Source organism: Octodon degus, unplaced genomic scaffold (genome assembly GCF_000260255.1).
Source record: "Octodon degus isolate 3935 unplaced genomic scaffold, OctDeg1.0 scaffold00184, whole genome shotgun sequence".
Taxonomy (NCBI): Eukaryota; Metazoa; Chordata; class Mammalia; order Rodentia; family Octodontidae; genus Octodon; species Octodon degus.
Window position 1 is genome coordinate 420992 of NW_004524760.1, and position 20427 is coordinate 441418.

A 20427-nucleotide genomic window follows, 5' to 3' on the forward strand; every position below is an offset into this window, starting at 1 on the left:
GGGGATTGAACCTTGGTCCCTGTGCTTTTGCTTAGCTTAGCTTGTTCTAAGTAGGTGCTTTAGACCACTGAGCCATCTCACCAGCCCACCAAGACCTTTTTGTTAGGTTGTGTATTGGGTGCTGTTGGGAGTCAGAGATAAATAAGGTAGAGCTTCTGGTCTGGAAGCTGACTTTTTAATTGAGGGAGCAGATAAAAAGGCGGTAAAGTGAGTGGCTAAGAGAGAGATGCTAGACTAGGGAGATAGCTCGACTGTCTAAGCACCTGCCTGGCAAGCACAAAGACCTGGGTTTGATCCCTAGTACCGCATGCTGTGCCAGCCCTGGAACCCTGAGTGTGCCGTGCCAGCCACCAAAACCTGGTGTGGTGGTGCATACCTATAATCCCAGCACTGGGAGCCTGAGACAGGAGGATCACTATGAGCCTGAACTGTGTAGTGAGATACTGTAACAAATAAATAAATAAATATTTTATTTTATTTATTTATTTTTGGGCTGCTCAGGATGCCTTCATGGCAGGTCTGGTTTGGCTTGAGGATGAGGGGATCGAACCACAGCATCCTGAGCCTGACTGCTTTGTTTCAGCAGGCACTTAAACACCTGAGCTAATGGGCAGGCCCCCTAAATAAATATTGTAAAAAGAGATCCAACATTTACAATGCCTAGACACTGACCTTAGATTTAAGGTTCCTATCTGTAAAATGGGATAATAAGAGCACCTACCTTACAGTGTGAAAATTAAGTTATGTAAATTGCACAAAGCTTGTAAAATGGTATTTGCCAAATAGAAAATTCTCAATAAGTATAATTTGAAGGGCCGGTCAAATAGCTCAAAAGTGCCTGCCCAGGGACGGGGGATCCTGGGCCTGTGGTGCTGGCCCCGCCCCTTGGGTCGTGCTGAGATGGCAGTTGAGACTGGGCGTGTTGGCAGCGCCTGTAATCCGAGCTCGTGGGAGGCTGTAAACAGGCAGACCTCTACGAGTGTGATCTACGCAGTGACAAAATGAACACCCTATAGACCCTTCCGTAAAATACAAATAAATAAATAAAATTTGAAAATCTGAAACCATAGTGCTCCTAACACTGAATTGTTTTAAGCTCTGACATGACACTACAAGTGAAAAATTTGACAATTGACCTCATGTGATGGGTGCCCTTCAAACACACGTGATGCACCGTGCCAACTTATACAATAAAAATATTGTATAAGTTGGGTGCGATGGCATATGCCTACAATCCCAGCACTCTGGGAGACTGAGGCAGGAGGATCAAAAGTTTGAGTTCAGGATGGATAACTTTGTGATGTGCAAGTCAAGTCTTAAAAAATAAAACAGGGCTGGGGATACAGTGCAAAGGTCTTGAGTTCAGGGTCCAGTGCCAGAAAAAGAAATCTATAAGATTATATTTAGGCTGTGTGTATAAGATGTGTATGTATATAACATATATTATACACATACATGTAGTTCAAGCTGACCTTGAACTCACTAAGCCTAGGCTGGTTTTGTTTTTATTTATTTATTTATTTATGTGTGTGTGTGTGTGTGTGTGTGGCCAGCTCAGCCCACCAGGGGGCGGGGCTGGCTGGCATGTGGTGCTGGGGGATTGAACCGTGGTCCCTGTGCTTTTAGTTTGTTCTAAGTAGATGCTTTAGACCACTGAGCCATCTCACCAGCCCCTAAGACCAATTTTTTTTTTTTTTGCAGAACCAGGGATTGAACTCAGGCTCTTGCGCTTGCCAGGGAAGTGCTTATTCCACTGAGCCATCTCCTCAGCCCTAGTTTTGAATTTATAGGGATCCTGATGAACTCAGGGCCTCAGTCTTCTAAGTTCTGTGATTACCGGCATGTGCCACCATGCTCGGCTGATGAGACGTATGTGAAACAAATAAATTTCATGTTCAGAGTTAAGTCCACCCTCAAGATATTTCATTATGTATATGCAAATATTCCAAAATCTGAAAAAAAGTCCCAAATATGAAATAGTTCTTTCCCTAGTTATTTCAAATAAGGGTTTGCTTATTTGTTTATTTTGAGTCAGGTTCTCCATACGTAGTTCAGGTTGGCCTCAAACTCTTAGAAATCCTCCTGCTTCTGCCTCCCAAGTGGTGGAATTACAGATGTGTGACACTCTATCCATCTGGCAGATAAGGGATACTTAACTTGCTATAACAGCACACCTACCCCGCCCCGCCTCCAACAGCATTATAGAGGTGGTGTGTGCCCAGATGAAACAAAACACTGTAGCTTAGTGATGAAACCACAGACTTCTGTAGCTTAGATCTGGGCTTAAATCTGTCTTCGCTACCTACTAGATCTTTGATATAAGATGGATATCTATTCTTTTTTTTGGATATCTATTCTTTAGACTCATTTTTCTTTTATCTTGAAAGTGGAGATAATCATGCTTACTTCACAGGTTTATTGTGACAGTTAAATGTCTGATATACAATTAGTGGTGAGTACATAGTAGTCACTATTACAAAAGTTATATTGACGTCTCAAGGAAGGAGAGCATTTACAGTGGGGGGGGGATGGGAAGTAGGTTTATGAAAGGCATTCTGTTTAGAGTTGGCCCTGAACATTGATTAGCAAGCTTGGTTTGAATCATGTCAAGCAAAGGAACTGGTAAGAACAAAGGCGTGGTAGAAACATATATCATACCTGCAGAGGGACAGCAAGGAGTGGAGGGAAAAGAGTGAAACCTGCAGCCGTTGAAACAGATTGAAGCCAGGTCTTGGAGATTTGGTTTAAGTCATTCAACTAACGCATAATGGATGCTAACTGGGTACAGTGTATTGGCAGATGGAGCCGCAAGAATTTGCTCAGGCAATGGTGAAGATAGGTGGTATATTTAGGAAGCTGGGAGTGAAGTGTAGAGGGATTACAGAGGACAGAGTTAAGTGGTGGAGAAATCACTTGGGAGGTGGTTCAGGCAAGATGTTTGGAGGCCCTGAACCTTTGTTGTTTTAGAGAGTGGTCAGAAAGGGTAGTTGCAGTTCTGGTGACTGTTCGGCAGCTGCAGCAGTAGAGAGCTGCTGTTGAGACTATTGCTGCACAGGGCCTCGCCATCAGATATGGGGAGGGAGGAGAGGTGTCTGAGAACAGGAGGCTTCAGTTTCTAAGGGTTGAATGATGGTGGAGGGGTAAGAGGGGATGGGGCAGTCAGGAAGGGGAACAGGTTTAGGACAATGGACCAGGCATGTGTTGAATGTCAGTGCTCCTGGGCATTCTTGACCTAGAGATATTGGGATACTTTGAAGTGTGTGGTCAGAGCTTTGAGTCACAAATGTGTAGAGAAAGTGGTTGAGATGGCCAAGAAGAAGGTGAGAGTTGGGCGAAAGACCTCAGAGCAACAAACAGTGGGAGGAAGTTAAAGAGCAGTTAGCAAGCAGCGAAGGAGCAACTGGAACCTAAAGAGAACCACATACAGAGATGAAGGAGGAGAGAGCCTTGCAGCCACAGAGCCTTTGCTAGGTGCTGTGGGTATTTTATCTCATGTAGTTCTTGTGGCCTCTGCATATGTATAATTATCATTTCACAGAGGGTCAGACTGAGGCCAGAGGTTTAAAAGTTGGAACTGGAGCCCTGAGCTGACTCAGGCCTTTGGCACTTTATCTGTCTTCATGGTGCCTCCAAAAAGGAGCACTCTGGTCATTGTTGACCCGTGTTTGGTTATTGGAGCTGTTTAGGGGCAATGTTTTATCAGAAATAGATGAATAGCCTCAGTGGCCTGAGCCATAGTTCTCCCAAGAGCCCATTGTGCTGAGGGAGCCCTTGCACACACACAGTCCTGCTGTGCCTGCAGAGAGTGCACTGGGGATGGAGTGGGACAACCTGTCTTCTGAGCCCTCTGGGAGCAGGGCTCCCCTAGAACTGGGAATTATTTCAGTAAAACACACAGCTCACCAATACTGAGAACATTTCAATGGAGACTTTTTTTTTTTTTTTTTTTGAAAATCTTTTTGAGGCTGTGCTGTTCAGGTAGGTCTTGAGCTCACTTTGTAGCCCGGACTGGTCTCAAACTCACAATGATCCTCCTGCCTCAGCCTCCCAGGTACTGGGATTAGAGGCATGTGACACCGTGCCCAGCTGCTTTTCTAATGTAATGTGATTTAGTTTTTTACTAGTGACTTAGGGAGGTCATGATTCACCTCAAGTGTTCTGCTGGACTGCTGTGCAGTGTTTCCTTTACTGGGTTGGCCTTGCCTGTAGTGGTGCTTGCCAGGCCTGTTTTGGAATTTTTATATCAGCTTTTTTCCTAGTCTTTCTATCTGTACTCGTATGAGGAGGAATTGTCAGTTAGTGACCTCTTCCCCTCCTTCCTGTGTGTGTGTGTGTGTTTGTGTGTGTGTGTGTGTGAACTTGGCAATCAGCTTTCCAAATTAGTGCATGACACTAATCGTAAGTGTACTTGGTGGAATATAGTTTTGGGTGTGTTAGAAGACTCTTGGCCATTTTGTTTTGTTTTGTTTGAGACATGATCTCACTCTGTAGTTCATAGTGGCCTTGAACTCACTACGTAGCCATGGTTGTCTTTGAACTTGCAGCAATCCTCCTGCCCTAGTTTTCCAAATGCTGGGAACTACCCTTTAGGTCTTTATCATTGTCCATAATAATAATTTGCTAGAGAGCTGGGTGTGGTGTATGAATTGCAGGGTGTGAAGGGCTGGCCAGCGGTCGTCTCAGGCTTATTAATGTTCCCAGGTCAGGAGCAGATGCAGGCCTGGCTGTAGGATGTGCTGCTGGGGATGGAAGGTTTCATCAGGTGGAACCCAGAGGTTCTGGTGATGGGTCTGGGAAAAGAGCACAGCTGCTTTCTGGGGGACCTGATTGAGGAACGAAGGTTGCAGGACAGGGCTGGGTGTCCCTGTGGTTATTGAGGGAGGGCTGCTCTTGAGGCAGATGGATAGGTGGGCTGAGTGCAGAAGAATTCAACCCAGAGTCACTAAACAGTTTGTGTGTTGTTATCTCAGTGAATGTGGTAAGGTGTATCTGGTCCCTGTGTCGACCAAGCTGGTTGGGGCCAAGCAGGGGCCAAGCAGAGGAAGGATAAGGGCAGGAGACCAGGTGTGAGTAAGGATGTGGGCTCAGGTGACCCAGGATCGCAGGGGCCAAGGGCCAAGGTGATGGCAGGGTAGAATTGGCCCATCTGTCTAGAGGAGGGAGATTTATGCTGGAGTTCACTGGGACTGCAGCAAGGCAGACAGTGTCCCAGGGGAGGGTTGAATGGTGCCTGCCATGTGCTTAAAGGGCACATCTGGAGCCTGGCAGTGTGGGGCACATCATGGGAGTTCAAGGGTTGTTGGTTGGAAGCAGGGCCTTTGCTAAACCCAGGGGGTTGGTAATGGGATGTTAAGCATGGCCTCAGGGTTAAGTGGTAGATTTATATGTCACAGGGTTGTAGGGCAACTACAGAGCAATGGGAGGAGGGGGAATTACACAGGGCTGTCACTTGGGGAAGAGACTGGGGCTGCAAACACAGGTTCAGGAGTCCCTAAGCCACCAAAGTGAGGTGCCACTAAAGAGGGTGAGGACAAACAAGAGTGTGAAGGTAGGGGACCAAACCTGGAAGGGTGCAAGATGGCAGAAAAGGGGCACTGGTGAAGTAGCTGAGAGGAAAAAGACTCTGAAGGGGAGATTTATGCTGTAGGTGCTGTCCTGTGGAAGCTAGGAGTAAACCAAGACTGCTGGTGCACCTTCCTGTGTGTAGCGTGACGCATGTTCCTGGCAGGCGAAAATACGTTTTGCAATATCTGCCATGTTAGATTAGCTAGAAATCTCCAAACTGCCTGTTTGCACAGATGCTGGCGCGTGACTGTGCTCACTGACTGGAGCCTTATCACACCAGGACCAAAGGATCCCAACCTGGCAGTCCTCAGAGAGAGAGAGAGAGCAGGGTTTTTCCTCAGGGCCCCTTTAGCCAGACAGCTGCCTCTGTATCTGTGATTTCGTTGTTTACTTAAGAAAATCATTGTATATGTAGCTTCCAGGGGTGCAGCTGTCAGGTAAAAGAGGGCTCTATGTTGCATAGAAGTGTTTGCAACATGTGAGGCTGGGGTGTGGGTGTGTGTGACTGGTGATGGGGAGAGCCAGAGGAGACCGGTGTTCATTGTTGTCTTTAGGTACCAGAAGCATTGTATCAGAGGCAGGTCTGCATTCATTCTGTGTGTGCGCATGTGTGTGTTTGCATATAAGAAATGACAGGTCACAGCGTTTGTTTTTGCAGTGGAGCTACCCTTACTCCAAGAATGAGTGGACAGATAACACAAAATGTGCTTAGAGATAGAAAGAGAATATGTGTGCATGCACATGTGTGTGGTTTGTATCCTGGGTCAGCATGTGTGTGTGTCTTTCTCCAGAGCCATGTATGTTTTTCAGTTGTACTGTTTCTTTCTCCCATCTCTTACTTCATCTGAAGGCCCTCAGGAGGTGGGCAAATGTTTAGGGCAGGGGATACCTTGGTTCTTTTACAAAGCAGGTCAGGACACAGCCTGCTTGAAGCTTTACAGCTCGGATGAAGGAACTGCTTCCATTCATCCTCCCTTCTACCTTCTCTCTTTATCTGTTTGGTGTTCCTATGGCTGTGCTCAGGCTGGCCCTTAGTAGATGAGGGCCAGTGCCAGGGAGATAGCTCAGCGGCATAAGCACTGGACTGGCAAGTGCAAGGTGTGCCCATGTGGCCCGCTGGACTTGGCCGCTTCTAGCACAGAGACAGGCATACAGCCTCCAGGCCTTCGCCTCATCCAGCCGTGGAGAAGGCATTTATTCTAATCATGGATCCTGAGGCAGAGGGAGCCTTGGGAGAGGCTGACCTTCGGGAAAGTATGTCACATGGCACTCTAGGGCAGATTGTGTTTTCTGACTTTGTGTACTGATGCCTTTCTCCTTGGGTGGGTGGGGGGCTGTGGGGTGGTGGGTCCTTGTGTGTAGAGCCTTCAGGTATAAGTTATGTGAGAGCTGTGTGTGGCACTGGATTGCTAAGTGTCTATGTGTGTCAGTGTGTCACCAAGCGTGTGTCTTGGGCAAGCCCGGCGAGACAGTTAACTGGTGTGAGTGTGTTCCCATCTGTCTCTGATTTGCAATGAGAGGAGGAGCCTGCCTCCGGGAGTCTGGAAGCCAGGCTGCTGGCCCAGGCCCTGCCTCCCATTCTCTGTGAGGCCTTGAGTGGTCACTTTGCTGCCTCAGGCCTCAGTTTCCTGAAATGCAACCCAAAAGGAATATGTGGTGCATGTGGAGGATCAGCCCTGCTAGGCTGGGTGACTATGTATCAGGCACTGACTCAGCAGACAGCTCTGTCTCTGCCTAATGCCCAGCAAAGCTATTCCCTGAGATTTGGGCCTTCCAGGTGGGATGACTTGTGTCAGGGATCCCCTGGGAGTCCCTATCCTTGTCATAGTATGCTTGCTAACTGCCTCCTTTCTCTTCTCTCTCTGCTTCCCTTCTTTGAACCTTGCTGGCTGTAGAGGAGCACCCCATGGAAGGTGAGTGAAATCTCTTGGTCACTGGGGTAGGACATCTGTTGCCAGGGGGATTTCCCATGAAGGAGTATCATTGCCACTCGAGGACTCCCTCCTTTGCTTGTGTTTGGGGCCTGTTTGGGGGAGGTGTCTGGGGTCCTCTCTTGGCTGCCTTGGTTCCTGCACTGGCCAGGTTGATGTTGGTGTGGGTGGCTGCCAGCTGGGGGGTGGGCCATGCCCCTTGTCATTATCCCTTCATTCTGCCCACTAGCCTTTCTTCTTCTTTGCAGGAAGGGAACAGGGATGTTGGGAAGAGCTGGGGAGTGGGACAGAGAGCCATAGCTGGCAGGATCAGAATGGCCTGGAAATAAATGGGTAGACTCAGTTTGCCCAGCCCAACTTAGGATGGGTAGGCATGACATATAGGGTGGGGTAGACAGGGGTGGGCTGTGACAGCTGGGAGTTCAGGTCCACCAGACATTGTTTGAGAGTGTAGGTGAAGTGTGGGCCTTCCTTGGGTCAGGGCATGTTAGGGGCAGCTCTTCCCTTACCCATGGCTGGGAGGAGGATGCTGGCCTACCCCTTCAGCCCATGCTCAGGGCAAGGGTGGGCATGCACCTCTCTGGGGTCTGCGTCCATTTTTCCTCTGCCTTCTGCTCTGGTTGCTTCTCTCTTTCTCTCTGCCGCTTGTCTTTACCTCTTGCTCCAGGCCCTGCCTCTGGCCTCTTCCTATGTCTGTCCTTCCACAGGTTCTCTCTGCGTTTCTGTTATTTTCCTAAGCTTTCCCTCTGTCTTTGGTTTTTCCTGTTTCTTTCCTTTCTCGGGGTGGACTAGGATCTGGGAGAGGGAGGCCTGCGGTAGGTGGTCCAGGCTTGAAGGCAGATGAGCCCACACTGCTGCTATAGGGAAGGCAGTGGGGTGGCTGTGAGGTGGGACTGCTGCTGGTCACTGTCTACTCCACAATCTCCTGCCTTAGGAGATCCCTGGACAGAGGCCCTGAGGGGAGAAGCTGAGGGGAGAGTGGCAGGACACAAGTCCTGGGAAAGAAAAGCAGCCAGGGCTTTTGGCTTGGATGTGAGTGGAATCCAGTTTTTTCTGTGTTGCCCACCTTCTGGCTTCTCTCTCTCCCAGATGTCTCTTCTCTTCAGGGCTCCTTAGGTCCTCTGGTCCCAGCAGGCAGGAGTGTGTGTGTGTGTGTGTGTGTGTGTGTGTGTGTACACATGTGTGCATACACACATGTGTTGGTCTGCCAATCTGGGCACCTCAGCCCATCTGTGGATATGTGCTGTGTGCATGTAGCATGGTTTTGTGTCTGTGATGTGAGTGTGCTGCTCACCTACATGTTGGTTCTGTGGTGTGGACCACATCTATGTGCCTCTGTGGGAGTATCCTTCATGTGTCTGCATCTGTGTTCACTTCTCTTGTGTGCCAGTGTTTACGTGTGTGTGTGTGTGTGTGTGTGTGTGTGTGTGTGTCTGTGTCTGTGTCTGTGTCTGCATGTCTGGGTGGACGCAGCCTTCTGAGGGCTGGAGATAAAGATTTAGTGCTGATGTGACTTTTACTTGCTCTTGATGTCATGTCTTCTCTGGAACAAAGCGAGAGATGGAAAGTGGGGAGCAAAGAGGGAGACAAAAGAGAGCAGAGAGTGCTCAGGAGAAGGAGGCAGAAAGGCAGGGAGGGGGCGAGGGGCTAAGTGAAAAGGTGGGATGAAAAGGACTCCAGGGAGGGGATAGTAAGGACAGGAACAAGGAGAGACTAGCTGGGCCAAAGGAGGAGAGGACCGGCCGGAGGGCTGTGGAAAATGGGGACAAACAGGGACTGGAAGAGGAGTTATGCTTTGGGGACAGTGGGACAGTGGGATGGGAGGTCTCCTGGTTTGGATGTGGCATTGCGTGTGGCTATGAGTCAGTACTGCATGGGGTGTGCATTGGGGACTCTGGGTGTGTGCACACATCCAGGACTGTGGCCCTTCTATGTGTCTCTGCTGTGTCTGTGCTCACCCATGTGTCTTGTAGTTATCTTGTCCTTCTCTTCTCACTGGGGGTTTTGCTAGGAGAGTCAGAGGTGAGATTGGAGGAGGAGGTGGGTTGGGCAGATGGTGGTCCCCGGGAATGGCTAGGGGTGTGAGTTGTGACCCTACCTGAGGCCTAGTGTTCTCCAGCAATCGAGGCATCTTACTCCGTAGCCTGGCTGAGCACCCCCTCTTTCTTCTTAAGCTCTTGTAGCAGGTGAAGGAGACCCAGAAGCAGCCAGATAGTGTGTTCTCAGAAGGGACCCCTGGCAGTGACATCTATCACAGCCAGCCTTTTTTCCAGCAGTGGGAGGAGGGGCTGATGCCACAGGTGGACCTGGGCAAGAGACCACCCCAGTGGGCTGAGGGCTGGTAGGAGGGAGCAGACTTCAGAGGGGTTAGGTAGGGAACAGGCTTCATGGAGGGTTTTGAGGGAATCCTTGGGCCAGTTGGGGCTGAGCCAGAGGTAGACAGGAAGGGAACTGGCCTCCCCTCACCAAGATGGCTGGTGCTGTCATGCCTGAGGGAGCTGAGCAGCTGGTTGCCGTGGTGACAGAGGGAGAGTACGCATGCTAATGAGGCTGGCAGTAGCTGGGCAGCGGAAGGGTCTTTGAGGGGAGAGATGTGACTCCCCCTAGGAATAGTCAGGCCTGCAGGGGACAGAGAATGGATCACAGGCCCCTGGCTCCTGGACTGTGGTGGTAGAGGCTGGGATTCTCATGAGTGGACTTGCAAGACAAGGCTGCTACTGACAGGCAGAGTGGGAGGAAGGTTCAGGGATCCTGCCCTGCCTGGGTCCTGGAAGAAGGTGCTGGGAGTTCTTGAGAAAGAGTCACTGACAGGGTAGGGGTATCTAGAGCAAGGAATAAAAAACAGTCCAAGTGCTGGGGTCCCTGCCTGTGCCATAGATTCAGCCTATGTCCTCTATGAGCCTGTCTCCTGGGACCTCCTTCCCCAGCTGGCCTTGGATCCAGAGGTGGGGGAATGAATGTTACCCTAGAGAAAGGCAGAGGAGAGGCACCCTGCACATTCAGCCACATCTCCCCCAGTGCCCAAGACTTTGACCCCCACCATACTCTTCCTGGCCTTCTTGCCCTCTTTGCTCCTGGACCCCAGGCATCTTGGCCCTCAATTCTGGCCCAGTAATTCTGTAGCCTCAGTGCTTCTGCCTTGGCGTCTGTTCTCTCTCCTTGGGGCCTATATCCCATTGCTGCAGAATTGGAAGGGCTTCCTAAGACAACACTAGGGGCCAGGGAGATGGCTCAGTGGAATAAGCACTTCCCTGGCAAGCACAAGAGCCTGAGTTCAATCCCTGGTTCCAGGAAAAAGAGAGAGAGAGAGAGAGAGAGAGAGAGAGAGAGAGAGAGAGAGAACACTGGTACTGCAGGGCCCTCTTGGTGAGATCCTGGGAGGCAGATTGGAGCTCTGGTTTGGTGAGACTGGCTGGTCATCTCAGGGAGCCCTGGGCTCTCAGCACAGCTGTGGGAACTGGGCTGCCAGTCTCTCTAGACCTGGGGCTCTGGTCTAGTGGGCTGTGTTTTCCCAACTGAGGCCAAGGATGTGTGCCTTGGATTCAGGCTGACAGTCTGGCTATCCCTAGTGCCCAAGGTGACTCTGGAAGGAAATCCCAGCTGATCTTTGTTTTCCATTTGCAAAAGTCAGCTTTTGGGTCATCTCAGAGAGGTCCTAGTCAGAGAAATGTGGTTAGGAGCCAGGTGTTTTAAACTCTCAGCTGGGCCTCCTGCTCAGGGGTCTTAGCTGTCCCTTTTGCACCTTGCTGCCACAGTCCCTCAGACCTCCTGCAGAGGAATCCACTCCTTCTGTCTTTGTTCTAGGGTTTCCCTAGAGCAGTGATGGTGAACCTTTTAGAGCTTTCAAGGATACAAACAATCCACTGTGGCATATGTGCTGTAGGTTTGCCACCACTGCCCTAGACTCTACTTCCTCATACCTGCTTCCTCTCACATTTCCCCTGAGCCTAAACTTCTTTGGTTTCTTTGTAGAGTTCATGTTTTCAGGGTCCCTGCTGTCCCTGAAGAGGCTGTTAGGAAGGGCTGGCTGGGAGTATTAGGATCCTAGAGATGTCTTTCCAAACCCACCTTCTTGGGAGACCCTAGTGTTGTCTTAGGTCCAGGTTTACCCTCCCCACTGCTTACCCTCTTCTCTGCCAATGTCACAGGGGTCAATGGGGTTGGGTGTGTATGTGAGGGGGGGTTGGAGGCACCCTTGCCCACTCAACCCTGCGCTAACAGGACACTCTCTTTCTCTCCAGGTGGCTTTGATTTTTGTGTCGTGTTTTATTTTCTCCTTCATCTGAATTGTTTTACTCGTTGACCGTTTTTTTTTCTCTCCGCCTCCCGGAAGAAAAAAAAAAAAGAAAAAAAGAAAAAGGAAAAAGCAACCCTCCCAGCCTCATGCTTCTCCTCCTTTTCCTTTTTTTTTTTCCGGCAAGAAGAAAAAAAGAAACCAAAATCTCCTCTCCCCCCTGCAGCGACTCCCTGACCCATCCTCCTGGTTCACCCCTCTCACCCACTCTGGTGCCCCCTTAACTCTTCTTTCTCTCTTCCCTTTCCTACCTTCTCCCCTCTGTTCCGCATCGGGCCCCTTTCCTCAGCTTCTGGGCTGGGGGCTCTCCCCCCGATGTCTGTCACAAGTTAAAATGGGTTTTTAAATTGTGGCAGCAAAAGCTTTTTTCTCCCTTCTTTCTGGCTGATTTTGATGACTCGTGTTTTCTTTGTTTCTTTCCCCTTTTCTTTCTTTTTTCTTCTTTTTTCCCCCCTTTCTTTCTTTTTCTCCTTTCCCTTTCCAAGGTCCGGCTCACCTGACGTTAAACAGCGAAGGTATGGTTTGAAGTTTTGGTTTGATTTGGATTGGATTGCCCCCAACCTGCGCCTGGAATTTTTCTGTTTTTCTCCCTCCCGGTCCCTCTCCTCCACCTGTCCTGCCTCCTTCCTTCCTTCCTTTCCTGCCCTCTTCCTCTGCCATGTCTTTATTTTATTGGGGGTTTCGGGTAGGGGTGGGGGGGCTGGTCCATGTCTGTGCACTCCTCTCTCCACCCACCCAGATTTGCTCCATCTGCCCTCATCTCACCTTGGTTTCTAACATCAAGAGATGTTTGAACTCCTGCCGTTGTCTCCGGTCACCTTTTTGCGTTTTCCTGGTAGTGTATCTCACCTGTGTTCTTTCTCATGGCTGTGTTTTATTTCCTTCCATTCATTGATTGTGATCATCCTTTCTTTTCTGTGAACCCAAGTAAACAGAAAAGGGCCTGGGCTGAAAAAGAGTACATGAGCACCTGCATTCCCCTTGCCCTGTCACTTCTCTCACCAGAATGGGGTGGGGGGGAAGAAATGGGAGACTGGAGGTGCAGGATCCCCCTTTCCACCGTGTCCCATTGGCTACCTTCACTTTCATATCTCTGAGTGATCATGAACCTTGTTTGACAATGAGACCCTGGAGGACCAGAGAAGTGAGGTGACTCTCTAGTGATTATCCAACTCTAATTGGTGGACTAGTCCTTTAATTTGAGCCTCCCTTTGACCAAGTTCCTGCCAGCTTTCAAAGCCCTGGTGTTAAGCAAACCTGACTGTTCTGATTGCTCCCCTCCATGTCTGACCTCTCTTACCCTTCTTGTCATTAACTGTGAACACAGGGGCTTGACCTTCCAGACCTTGGGTGCTGCCACACCTGCCCAGTGTCACCCTCTGTTGAGGGTTGTCTGACCCTGAGTCAGGGCAAGGTCCTTAACTGTTGTGGCAGGGGACCCACAGCACCAAGACTGGACTGTGGGGAGAGACTTACAGAGATCTAAAATTTGGGATAGATTTAGGTTTGGGGAGGTAGGGGCTTTAGATTCTCTCAGGGTTGTGAAATTATGGCAAGAAATATAGGGGAAGGAGAGAGTCCCAGGTGGGGAGTTGGGAGACAGTGCCCTGGGTGGGTCACTCATGTCCTTCTTGCCTTTTAGTGCGCAGTTCTGGGAGTTCTGGCTGTGGTTCACCTTAGTCATAGATGAAGGCCCTTGAGTGGGGGAGGTCCCCAAAAAGTTTTCCCTTTCTCTAGAAAGTTCTACAGTTCAGATATTATTCTAGTTTTTGTTCTGGGGCCTTGGGATTAGAGTAAGAGCCCAGATAGGAACTTTCCCCTCATTTCCTTATCCTGAAGCTGCACCATGGATCCAGCAATAGGGCAGGTGTTAGGGGCCGGGAACTGACTACACATGTTCACTGGCAGAGCCTGGCTGGAGCTCACCCAGCCTGGAGCCCACATATAGCCACTGGTTCCTGTGTGCCCTTAGGAGCTGAGGCTGGGTGGGGAGGAACAGGGTGGGGATCATGAAAACTGACTCCTGAGGATCCCGCATACCTGGAAAGCTCTACCCAGCCAGGACTTCCCTCTGGAAAGAGCTCTTCTAAGGGGAAAGGGAAGGCAAAACATTAGCAGTAAATGTGGGGTGCCTCTGAGAAGTCCCTGGGAAGCTCCATGTTCTGAATAGTGACACATAGAGCATTCACTGGGGGACCAATGCAGGTAGCTGTAGGTGACCAGGAAGAGGACAGGCACAGAGCAGAGGAGGGGTCTGGGTGACCTGGGGAAGATTTTTGATTTGGTGTCTGTCAGGCTTTTAAAGGACTTGATGAATGTGAACTCGGACTCAGCAGAAGGGACATGTGCAGAGATTCACAGTGGAGAGGGGCCTGGCCCTTGGAGAAGAGGCCTTGGCCAGGAGGATGAAGAGATTGGCAGCAGGACCTCAGGGCCTCCATGTCCCTGGGGCTGACCTGTTTGCTTGTTTCTGGGCTCTTCCTAGTCTCCCTACCCTGGGCAAAGTTGAGGCTTATGAGTCTGTTGGGGTCTGTGGGGCCAGTGGCCCTAGGTTTGTCCATTAGTTCCTTGCTGAGAGGTCCTGAAGGCAAGTGAGTTCTCTCTTCTCCTGAGCCTGCAGGCAGCACCTTTGTCTTAGAGAGGGCCCTCTATTACCTCCAGGCTGGGGTGGGATTGGCTGGGAAGCCTCTTGTGCCTGACTCCCCAATTCTGCTTCTCCAGTAGGGTCCTTACTGTTCTCCGAGGGGGGGGCCGGGAGAGGAGGAGCCGGCGATGTGCACCAGCCAACAAAAGGTCAGTGACTCCATGGCCCCCAGAGAGCCTAGGCTTTACCCTGCTGCAGGCTACTAGTGCTTCCTGGGGAGAAGCCAAGTTAGAGAGGTGCACCCCCTTATATCTGGAGGCTTATGGTGGTCCTACACTGAGTGCCATTTCTGGGGCACCATAACCTGTCCTGGTGAGAAGGGCCACAACCTCCGTATCCTTCCCAAAGCCCAGCTTTCCTGATGATCTCATTTTAGAATACTGATGCCCGTCTCCATGGCAGTTGTCAAGCCCATCCCTAGAAAGTGTCTGTTTTCTGATGGAGCACCAAGAGAAAGTGTCTGTTTTTCTGACACCAAGGCACAGCGGCCCCAATTTAACCATCAAATCTGGACTGTGAGTCCCCCGCCACTCCCGTGGGGAGAGGTGGCATCCCTGATCCATTTGTATCATGCACATTGTTTCAGTGAGTCTTTGCAACCCTTGATGGTTGGGTTCATTGCTTTCATTTTACAGACAATGGCCAAAGCCCCTGAGGCCACGACAGTGCCTTTTTGTGTGTATGTTGGTGCTCTAGGATTCTAGTTCCTTTTCCCACATTGTGTCCACCTCTCTTAGGGGCATCTTTTTCTTGAAAAGTTTCCAAGCCAGTCTGACAACTTGCCTCTGCAGTGGGACTGAAGCCCTGTGTTCTTCCAGCCATCTCTGTCCTTCAGTTGGTGGCTCTTCTGTCTGCCTGGGCTCCTGCTGTCCCTCTCTTCTGCTGGCTCCCTGCTATCTCTTTCAGCCGCCTCCTGAAAGACCAGTCAAGCTGTCCACATGGGCAGTCTCCCTGAACTCTGCAGGACAACCCGGACACTTCCGAGAGAACCCTTTGTCCACACCTTCATTAGATTCATTCACACATCATAACTGTCAGTTTACCTGTTTGCCCCCCACTGCCCTGAGCTCCCTGAGGACAGGGTCAGGTATTTTCATCTGTATTCCACATGCTCTGCACAGCTCCTGACACCTACGTAGGCGTTAGCTCAGCACATTTATTTTAAATGAATGAATGGTCTCTGTTCCCAGGGGGCTCATTGATGTTCTAGCAAATAAGTACCATAAAGCGTGGTCCATGCAAAGTATATGAAAAGTGCAGACTTTGTTCAAAGGAGTTAATTTATTCAATGAGAGAGAGAGAGAGAGAGAGAGAGAGAGAGAGAGAGAGAGAGAGAGAGAGAGAAAGGGAAGGGGAAGAGAAAAACAGCATGTACTCACAGAGTTATATCCCAGTAGGAGAGTCCTTTATCTGTGGGCTGGTTCACAGTTTAGGAAGCTGTCCCTGTCCACTCTCTAGATGCTGCAGCAACCTGTGAGGTGAGCTGATGATTAGCTTCTTTTTCCAGAGGAGAAGGCAGGGCAAGGCAGAGCTGTTGTGTCTTGGCCAAGGTCACAAAGCTGGTGGCAGTGCCAGCCCAAGCGCCCAGGTCTTCTTTCCCACATCATACTTCCTCCCCAGGGAGCAGTACAAGATGTTACTAGGCAGTAAGTGCCAAATGAGCAGAACAGACAGCTGTAGTGCTCAACAGGAGGGAGGGACAGAGGGGGCTGGAGACCTTCCCAGAGGAGGCCTTTGAGCTGGGCCTGCAAAGGAGGCAGCTGCTGTGTCCCTCTCTTTCATGGTGCTTAGAAACCCAGGACCACAACAGCTAGTCTCTGGCCACATTCAGTTTCATTGGGCATGCTTGTGGATTCACAGATACCCTCATCACCCCCAACCGAGGGAGACAAACAAGTATCAGCTATCACCTCCTTTCTGCACCAGCAACTTAAGAGCTCTAATTGTTCAGGTGTTGCTGGGAGTTGTAGTTCCCAGTCCTGCCCACATGGGAGATGGGGCAGAGTGTCCCCTGGTGCCTTAGTGCTCATGCAGCCTGGATCTGGCTTGTGCTCTGCTGAGTACCCTCCATCACCCTACATACAGCCCCTAATTGAGTCTCCACCGCCACCTCGAGGTCCTTCTCCTGCTGCTCTCCCCAGCTTCTCTCTCCTCTCTATCTTCTTTCTTTTCTACAGCTGCTCATCCCTCTACCTCCTCCCAAAGGCTCTTGGGCTCTCTTGAGCTGCCTTGGGCTCTGTGCATCTCTTCCCATCTCTGGCTTACTGGGTCCATGGTGGCCAAGGGGCTTGAACCTAGTGAGCACAGACTGCAGTGTGGCTGTCTTTGCCACTTTTCAGAGACAGGAGGCTAAGAAGAGGAATCGAGGAATGGCCTTATTTTCCCATTTTTGTCTTGGCAGCCGAGATCCAGCTTCTCTTCTTTTTCTGGCTTCTTTTGTTCTGTCCCAATCACTTTTTCACGTGGCTGCCTTATTCTTTCTTTCCCTTCTGTCTGACTCTGTAATGATATTTTCTTTGACTGCAGTGAAGGTGAAGGAGTGGGAGGGGAAGCCCGACTTCTGGGCGGGACTAGCCAGTATGTGTGGCAAACCCAAGGTCAAACACATTCAGTTTTCTAGTCCTTGAGCCCCCTGGCTCTGCCAGTGTCTGAGCAGCAGGCCGGGTTGCTATGGAAACAGCAAGGCCCCAGAAAGCCTTGGCTTTCGTTCCCTAGAGTTCCTTGTCCCCTTTCCTTGCTGGCCCTCTTCCCATCTCCCTTACCTGCTCCCTTGGGGCGTGCTCCTTTTCTTTATCTGTACAGCTTCATGTCACCTTTTGCTCCCTCAGTCCTGAGCTGTCTCCATTTCTCCTCCATCTGTCCCATGGTGGTCCATTTTTCCCCTTTCTGTGTCACCTCTCTCCACATCACCTATCCTCCCTTCCTTCCCTCATTGTCTCTGCTGGATCTTTCACCTTTGCTTCTGACCCCCTAAGTATATAGGGGGGATTCAGATTGTCCTGGTGTGCACCCCCAGCCTCACTGCCCTGGGGCCTCAGGACATCAGGCCTTGCCAGCTGCAGTGAGGGCTGTGCCAGGCGCTGGGGCAGCAGCTGGTGCCTTGGCATCCGGAGGCAGCGAGGGCAGAGTCTCGGGCAGCTTGCCCAGAGAGAGGCAGGCTGGTGTGTGGGGGAAGGGTGCGGCAGAATCTGTACCCAGAGACCCCTGCATCCACATGTGGCACTTCTGTTGAGCTGTGTCCCTCAGGGAGAGGGCAGCTGCATCTTACTGGCCCTTCATGCTCCTGGCATGGTGCCTGCTGTTTTTGGGGGCTTCCGAAGGCCTCCTGAGAACCCATATGCTTGGACAGCACAGTTTCTGCATAAATTCCCTTATGACACAGTCCTGTTTGCCCCTCATTCACCTAGGGAGATGGGGCCAACTATGGTGTCACCATTAATTGGTAAGGAGGCATGAGCCACTGCCTAGGTCCAGGGCCTCTGGTTTCCTTTGGTTCCTCATCTGGGTCTCTTCACTCTGTGTGGTTGTGATGCTGGACCCCAACATCCTGGTACCGAAGTCATTGTCCTCTCACTTGTCACCCACTTGCCGAGCACTGGCAGTCCCTAAGGCCTTCCCAGTAGCTGTTGCTTCTGCTTAAAAAGTGCAAGTAGAAGGGGCTGTTGCACTAGGTAGTGGCAGGGGTGTAAGCTCCTTCCACTGGCACACTCAGCTTGTACGCTAGCACCATGGGGCTCTTCAGAAGCTATCCTCAGGTTGGAGTAGGAAGCTGGGGTTTTGGTGAGAGCTGGCATGGTGACCGCACATGTAGCTTGGCACAAGGGCCTGCTGCTATCAGGTGCATATCCCTGTCACCTGCATTGCTTTCCCATATGTCTTATCCCTGCCCTTCTTCCTCCTGTGCTTCCCATTCTCCTCATCTGCTCAGTGCTACACAACAGGCCTTCTAGTACTATTCCAGATGGTAAGGCCTGAAACTGTCCCTGGGCACTGAGAATGGCCACCACCAGAGGAGAGGGGGATGGGGAGATGGGCTATATTCCAGAGGCTTTTGGTTCCTTGTCTAGGGTAGAGCTCCCCGGCAGCAGCCAGCTAGAGCTCCACTTTCTCTCCCACGTCCTTTTGTGGAGGGGGCTGGTATTGGTGGGAGGAGCTGCTGAGGACCCTTCTGCTTTGCCTGCCCCTGTGGCAGCTTAATTGTCAGCTGTCAGTGTGAGAGCCACTTAGCAGCCTCCCCTTTGGAAATGCACTTGGGAGAAGTTGTCTTTAGCAGCAAAGATGGGAGGGTCTAGAGCAGAGAACTGACAGGCCAAGGGAGGGTCCCTAAAGCCTAGAGCCAGGATTGCAGGGCTCCTGGTCCTTGAGGGGTGTGGAGGAGAAGAGCGAGGCTCTGTCAGACTTCACTCCACTCAGCCTTCTTCTGTTTTCCCAAACTATGGTATCCAGGCAAGGAGGAGTTTGTGGCGACCTTCAAAGGCAATGAGTTCTTCTGCTATGACCTGTCACACAACCCGATCCAGAGCAGCACTGATGAGATCACGCTGGCCTTCCGCACCCTGCAGCGCAACGGGCTGATGCTGCACACGGGCAAGTCAGCTGACTACGTCAACCTGTCCCTCAAGTCTGGGGCCGTCTGGCTGGTCATCAATTTAGGCTCAGGAGCCTTCGAGGCCCTTGTGGAACCCGTCAACGGCAAGTTCAACGACAATGCCTGGCACGACGTCCGGGTTACCCGAAACCTGCGCCAGGTAGGGGGAGCAAGAAGGCCAGAGGTCAGCCACATGTGGGGCAGACACAGGTGGAGAGAGGGCTTCTTGGGGTGTGGCAAGTGAGGTCTGGTTCTGCAGAAAGACAGGGCTCAGGACTATGAGCATACTTGAAGCATGGCCACAGCTACGTGGCAGGCCTCAGAGAGCTCAGTGATTGGGATTTGAGCTAGGAGGAGGCTCCTAAAGTGCTTTAAGACAGAAGCCTGAGGCCAGGAGAAGATCTGGGCTCCAATTGGTGGGAGCAGCTGGGATTGCAAAGACTGGGGCTCAGAAAATCGGCTTGACATAGGCAGGGCTTCAGGAGGTGGGAGGAGAGAGCAGAGCCAGAGTAGAGGGCCTGAGGAGCTGGCTGGCATAGGGAGGGATCCTCCAGGATGAGCAGGCTGTACTGGTGAAGAAGGCAAGGGTGTCCCAACACTAGAGCAAGAAGGCAGAGTTGGTGGGGGTTAGGATGTGGTCTGGTCTCAGGAGAGGCTTTTCCAGGGCCAAGGTAGGGATGGGATGAACTCAGCTGGTAGCAGCACACTGGGGAAGGAGCATAAGACCAGGAAGGGTGCCGCCTGTGCTTCTGCTCTGGGTAAGACCTGCCCTGACTTACTCTTCCTTTTACTTCTGAGGCACTGGGCTCGCAGCTCTCTGCAAATTGCTTTTTGCCTCTGGCTGTTAGGCCAGCCCACACAGGTGCTCTCAGGATACCCTTCTGGGCCAGCCCATGGGTAGGGGGTAGTACCCTTCTTTGTAGTGTCCCTTTAGCTTCTGTTCCTAGACTCACTTCCTGAGCAGGTGCTCTTAAAACAGGCCCTCTTCATTGTTCCCAGGGCTTGTAGTGGTATTCACAAGTGTGACCACTTTTCTAGCTCTGCTTTGCTTGGCAGGAGCCTCACAGCTAGTTTCCAGCTTCAAGAAGTTCCTGCCTCCTGTAGGTCTGATCTTACCCTTCCACCTGAGCATTCTGGGAGCTCTTGTTTCTATTTCCTGGCTTCTGTCCCCAATCACTGCCTCCTGGATCACAGTTCTCATGCTTTCTCTTGGGACAACAGTCTCATAGCCAATAGCAGTGAAGCTCTTTTAGCCCCATCTCTTTTAGGCTAAGCACAACTGGGAAATCCAAATGGTCCAGCGGCTCCATCCACCTTCCTGCATTGTGGCTGTTCTCTTACTAGTTTTCTTTTCTCTTTCTTTCTTTCTTTCTTTCTTTCTTTCTTTCTTTCTTTCTTTCTTTCT

At 50.9% G+C, this 20427-nt stretch overlaps 1 protein-coding gene across 13 annotated transcripts in view; it reads left to right on the plus strand.

Moving 5' to 3' along the window:
- The window catches only part of Nrxn2 (neurexin 2), a 112150-nt gene that overhangs the window by 14300 nt on the left and 77423 nt on the right, over window positions 1-20427 (plus strand). For 11 of the 13 annotated variants that reach the window (XM_004643751.2, XM_004643749.3, XM_023703905.1 and 8 more), the window contains exons 3-6: window positions 7461-7478; window positions 12276-12305; window positions 14512-14583; window positions 18881-19182. In XM_004643751.2, the coding sequence (XP_004643808.1) occupies window positions 7461-7478; window positions 12276-12305; window positions 14512-14583; window positions 18881-19182 (422 nt within the window). Of the gene's footprint in view, window positions 1-7460; window positions 7479-12275; window positions 12306-14511; window positions 14584-18880; window positions 19183-20427 lie in introns of those variants that run through there. The other 2 variants (XM_023703908.1, XM_023703903.1) reach the window with 2 other exon arrangements.